Source organism: Pelophylax lessonae, assembly GCF_965119305.1.
Source record: "Pelophylax lessonae genome assembly, chromosome: 9".
Lineage (NCBI taxonomy): Eukaryota > Metazoa > Chordata > Amphibia > Anura > Ranidae > Pelophylax > Pelophylax lessonae.
Window position 1 is genome coordinate 227,047,348 of NC_138776.1, and position 5,742 is coordinate 227,053,089.

Sequence of the window (5,742 nt, forward strand, 5' to 3'; positions counted from 1 at the left end):
CTTTTAGTAACTTTGCCCATTCCGTTATGGACTGGGACACCAGAGTGATAGCAAAGACCGGTCTAAGTATTGAACCCGCTATCACATGTAAGTGGTGGGACAGAGCATCAATCCTTCTATCAACAGGGCCTTTAAAGACCGGAGACTCCTCCACCGGAACCACAGTAGATTTGTCCAGTTTGGATCAGTGTCCACCTAGATGGTCCATTTATCGACTACAGCGTCCGCAAAGGGGTAGCGCCTCTTAAAGCGCTTCGCTAACCATTGGCGCCAATAACATGTGTTTAAGGTGCCCCCACTGTTCAGTGACAATTTTGTCAAATTCCGGACAAGGGATAACCTTGCCCGACTTCTGGATTTACGTGTACCAAAAGGAAACCTGCATCCCTGATGCTGTAGATCATCCGCCATTGTTAGATTTTCCAGCACTGACACTAAGTGCTTCCACCAGCGCGTTTTCCCGCACTGCTGCAGATGAGGATATTTCATCCTCGCCATCAGAGTGCGATGACGCAGATCCCTCAGGGTTTCCAAAATGGCGGACAAGGGTTGCGACCCAGAGGTTCCCGTAACCCGAGGGGATCAGTAGGCGAGACTTGCTCCTGGGACTGCATGTTATCCCAGGGAAAGCGCAGTGTCACTTTAGGAATATTGCAGAAAACGGCCCCACACCGCTGCACCAGCAGTACTACAAGTCCCAGCACACTAAACTGCAATATAGCAGAGTGGGAGGGCGACATACAGGGAGCCCAATCGACTCACCCCCACCCAATATCAGACAAAGTAGAGCCGGCCTGACGTGCAGAAAAACAATCTTCACAGGAAGAGGAAGTACCTGCTGTACATCGTTCTCAGACTACTAGAAAATGGGCGTCCAATGCATTTCAATGGGGAGGCCACAACAAAATGGCTGCCCAATGCATTTCAATGGGAAGCCAATAAAAGATGGCTGCCGAGCTAAATACTGCTGATCTACTGGAAAATGGCGGCATCCACGGCCCGCCATGTGGTCTACAGGATCCAGCGATCATCAGGCATAGGGACCCCCACCAGGATTAACCCCCCCCCCCCCGCGGATCATGCAATCAGCAGCATCGCCACCCCCCCCCCCCCCCCAGGGCCCCCATCGCCCACTACAGCCCCTGCACTGTACCTGACACTAAGGTAGGGACCCCTATGAAATAGTGGGGAGGTTGGCCTGAGGGGGGGGGGGTGAGGCTTGGCTGGTCAATGGGGGATGTTCCCAAGGGACCCCACATGCAGGGGGGGGGGGTGATGGGGATAACCCGAGGGTCCGACTGTCCCAGGGAAGGGCCCACATCTACCCCGAGACCGCAAGAGATATGGGGGGGGGGGGACACTACTTACCATACCAACGATATTCACGTGGGCGCCACTCCGGACAGACCACCTCTCCACCTGGGCTGGGGGTGCCAACGGCAAAGGGGTACGCTGTGACTCAAGACAAACCAGGTTGTGTGCGTCCTGGCGGAGGTGTTTCACTCATGGGCCAGCCCCCTTCCAGCGGGGCTCGAGGCCTAGTGCGGAGCTGCGACCTGCACACACTCGCTGGCCAGACTGGGAGGTCATAAGAATCTAGAATATCCAGGTCGACGCCAAGTCCGGCTGTTGATTGTAGTGCTCTCAGGAACCAGCTTAAAAATAAAATCTAGACACAAAGTTACCTTTTTACATAAAACATGCTAGGGCTTAAATCCCAGCAGGGAACAAGGTCCTACTCCTGAACTAGGCAGAAAAAAAAAAAACTGAATGCCTATAGCAGAGTGAGTGGGTGTATACCCCCAGAGACTGCCCCATAGGTGTGGTAAAGACTTTTCCTGCCTAGTGTCCTATTCCTGTAGGGGGCAGCATAACTCTGGTTACGAAGAATATGGAGCTGTTGTCTGCCAATGAACAAAGTTTTTTTCCCCAGAACGGTCGGTCTTTGTTTATAACGCAAAAAATAAAAAACCACAGAGGTGATCAAATACCAAAGAAAGCTCCATTTGTGGGGAAAAAAAAAAAAGACATCAATTTTATTTGGGTACAGCGTTGCACGACCACGCAACTGTCAGTTACAGTAAAGCAGTGCCGTATCGCAAAAAAAAGCCAGGTCATTAGGGGGCCAAACCTTTCGGTCCTTAAGTTGTTAAAAAGTAAACCCTCCTCTGCAACTTGTACCTATAGGTACTGTAAATATCTCCTAAACATGCACCGTTTAGAATTTACTTTGCATGCAGCCAGTGACATCACTGGCGCATGCGCTCTGAAGGAACGGCCGCTCATGCCGTTCTTTCAGAGCCCTGTGCCGTGAACATCAGCTCCCGCGCGGTTTACAACTTTTTATTTTTTTTTTTTTTTTTAGCATTTAAAAAAAAAAAAAGACAAAAATTGAATTTGGGTATAGCGTTGCATGACCGTGAACTTTTTATGCAACAGCACTGAAAGCTGAAAATTGGCTTGGACAGGAAAAAGGGGTGAAAGTGCCCTGTAAGTGGTTAAAGAGGTTTTTCTCACCGGTTATACATATCTGCCATCATCTCCACTTCAAGTTCTGCTGCCAGTTGCTGAGCTCTTAAGGGATCCATCTTTTTTCAGTTATGTGCCTTATACAATTTAGAATTACAGCTGCAAGACACAAACACATAGAAAAATTTTTTGATCTTTTCCACAAGATTTAACATTTTCAGATGACCAAGCATATGATACTACGTGTGTGGTGATCTGTAACGTGTATCGCAAGCAGCGTTTTCATGCATAAGCGCTGTTAAGATTAGGTTTTGTTTAAATGTTTTATAGTCATGCTTATTTGAATGATGGGAGTTGTGCTTTGCTGTGTAATTTAGACATTTTGTTGTCGAGAAAGTAAATTTGTTGTGAGAATATTTTTTTTAGTCGCATGGTATTTTGCTATTCTGATACATTCCTTTCCTGAGTTTGCTTTCCTGTTGTATATACACATCTGTTTCTTTTACATAAAGGCATACCTTTAAATGGCCTCTTGCTGATGATTATGGTAAAAGGCTTTTTCCTGTGATGCAGGATTCTATTTTACTATAGGATGTGTATAGACTGGAAATATATCCTGATTTTGTATACCGTATAAAAGACCCAGGGCACTGAAGTCTGGACGTGTGGAAAGGAAAGATATGACAGAAAAGGTTAGTACAGATTATATAGACCGAGATAAATCCTTTAGGTAGATAGATACAGTTGCAGTTAAAAGTAATATATAAGGAAATATGGATAAGGGAATATGGATATGTACCATTAATGTGTTATATATCAGGAGTAGTATCCCTTTAACTGATGTCAAAAAGTGTGGCCATTGGGTGCTGGGTTGCATCCCGCTGGGCGCAGCTGTTTGCTTAGGTGCATACGGTTGTTCCCAATTGACCCCCCCCCCCCCCATTTCAGAAAGGAGCACCAGAAACGCACTTGAGCTGTGGGAGCGCGTGCAGATATTGTTGAGCCTAGGCAGTAAAGGTAGGGATTAGGTAGGGACTAGAAATTTTTCCTTTCAGTTGAGAGATTTCCACACGCCCAGACATCTTTAACCACTTTACCACCGGAGGATTTTGCTGTCCTACGTCCAGGCCACTTTTTGCGATTCAACACTGTGCGACTTTAACTGACAATTGCATGGTCATGCAACGCCGTACCCAAACGAAATCTACGTTTTTTTTTTCCCACAAACAGAGCTTTCTTTTGGTGGTATTTGATCACCTGTGCGATTTTCATTTTTTTTCGATATTAATAAAAAAAATGCGACAATTTTGAAAAATACAATATTTTTCTACTTTGACAGTTAAAAAATATCCAATATATTCAATTTTTGTCATATATTTAGGCCAAAATGTATTTAGCTACATGTCTTTGACAAAAAAATTCTCAATGAGCGTATTTTTAACCGCTTTAAGACCGTAAGATTTTACCCCATTCCTGACCAGGCCATATTTTGCGATTCGGCACTGCGTTACTTTGATAATTGCACGGTCGTGCGATGCTGTACCCAAATTAAATATATGTCCTTTTTTTCCCCACAAATAGAGCTTGCTTTTGGTGGTATTTGATCACCTGTGCGATTTTTACTTTTTGAGCTATAAACAAAAAAAGAACGACAATTTTGAAAAAAATAACAATATTTTTCACATTTTTTTTTTATATGAAATTCCCCCAAAAAAATTTAAAAATCAAAATGTGTTAACATTTTAAGCCAATTTGTTTTCTGCTACATATTTTTGTTAAAAAAAAACAAAAAAAAAAAAACAAAACGCAATAAGCGTATTTTGATTGGTTTGCGCAAAAGTTATAGCAGCTACTAACTACGGGAAATTTATGTCATTATTGTTTTTTTTTTTTTTAACTAGTAATGGGGGCGATCTGCAATTTTTTTGCGGGACTGCGACATTGCGGCGGACAGATTGGACCCTTGACTGACATTGACACTTTTGGGGGTACCAGTGACATTACTACAGTAAATCAGTTCTATACATATGCACGGTTACTGTAAAAATGACTGGCAGGGAAGGGGTTAACTTATTGGTGATCAAGGGGTTAATGTATGCCTGGTGCTTACTAACGTGTGTGGGGGGAGGGGACTGTGTGACACAGGCACAGATCGCAGGTTCAGCTATGCTGAATCCTGCAATCTGACCCTGCCTGTCATTTAGGAGATCCGCCCGCTTTGTTTACACAAGCGGGCAGATCTCCACACTCGATCCCCGACGATCGGGGAAGAGCGGCGCTGATCACCGCCGCTCCTCCCCTAGCCCGACTCCCGCTGTGACTGAATACAGCGGGAGCGCAGCCCACAAGGGGAGGAGTCCAGCGACATAGGTCTACGTCGCTGGACAATAACAAACCACTTTGCCGCAGTAGGGTCAACGTGACCGGTCGGCAAGTGGTTAAAGCGGAGTTCCGGCCACATACAACTTTTTTAGATAAATATACCCCCCTAATCCTAATCTATACCCAATTACCCTAACACTAAACCCACATTACAGTAAACAAATAAAGATAAATACTTACCTTTAAAATTGATGCAGAGCGCGGCCATCTCCGTTGTGGGTGTCTGAAGTCGCTGTGTCCTTCCTGGAACTGGCTACCCAGAATGGCAATCGCAATCTGGCGCATGCGCTGTAGATTGCGATCGGCATTCTGAATAGCGGCCGGGCGTTCCCATTGCATCCTGGGATTGAGAACTCTCATCTACCAGGACGCAATGCGAAGGAGGAAGTGATGTCGTCGGCCGTGTCCGCAGAGGGGAGGAAGAAAGGTAAGTATACAGCTGCAAGAAAAAAGTATGTGAACCCTTGGATTTAATAACTGGTTGAACCTCCTTTGGCAGCAATAACTTCAACCAAACATTTCCTGTAGTTGCAGATCAGACGTGCACAACGGTCAGGAGTAATTCTTGACCATTCCTCTTTACAGAACTGTTTCAGTTCAGCAATATTCTTGGGATGTCTGGTATGAATCGCTTTCTTGAGGTCATGCCACAGCATCTCAATCAGGTTGAGGTCAGGACTCTGACTGGGCCACTTCAGAAGGCATATTTTCTTCTGTTTAAGCCATTCTGTTGATTTACTTTTATGCTTTGGGTCATTGTCCTGTCAACAATTGTATGGTCAACACCCATCTTCTGTTGAGCTTCAGCTGGTAGACAGATGGTCTAAAGTTCTCCTGCAAAATGTCTTGATAAACTTTTTTTTCTTGATTAAAATTTTTTCCTTCGATGAT

General features: G+C 44.9%; 1 protein-coding gene across 1 annotated transcript in view; it reads right to left on the reverse strand.

Moving 5' to 3' along the window:
• Positions 1 to 2,654, reverse strand: part of TIMM10 (translocase of inner mitochondrial membrane 10) — a 35,252-nt gene extending 32,598 nt beyond the window's left edge. Inside the window, exon 1 of the mRNA XM_082267580.1 lies at positions 2,518 to 2,654. Coding sequence (XP_082123706.1) covers positions 2,518 to 2,588 — 71 coding nt within the window. The 5' untranslated portion in view covers positions 2,589 to 2,654. The remainder of the gene's footprint in view (positions 1 to 2,517) is intronic.
• Positions 2,655 to 5,742: the final 3,088 nt, after the last annotated feature.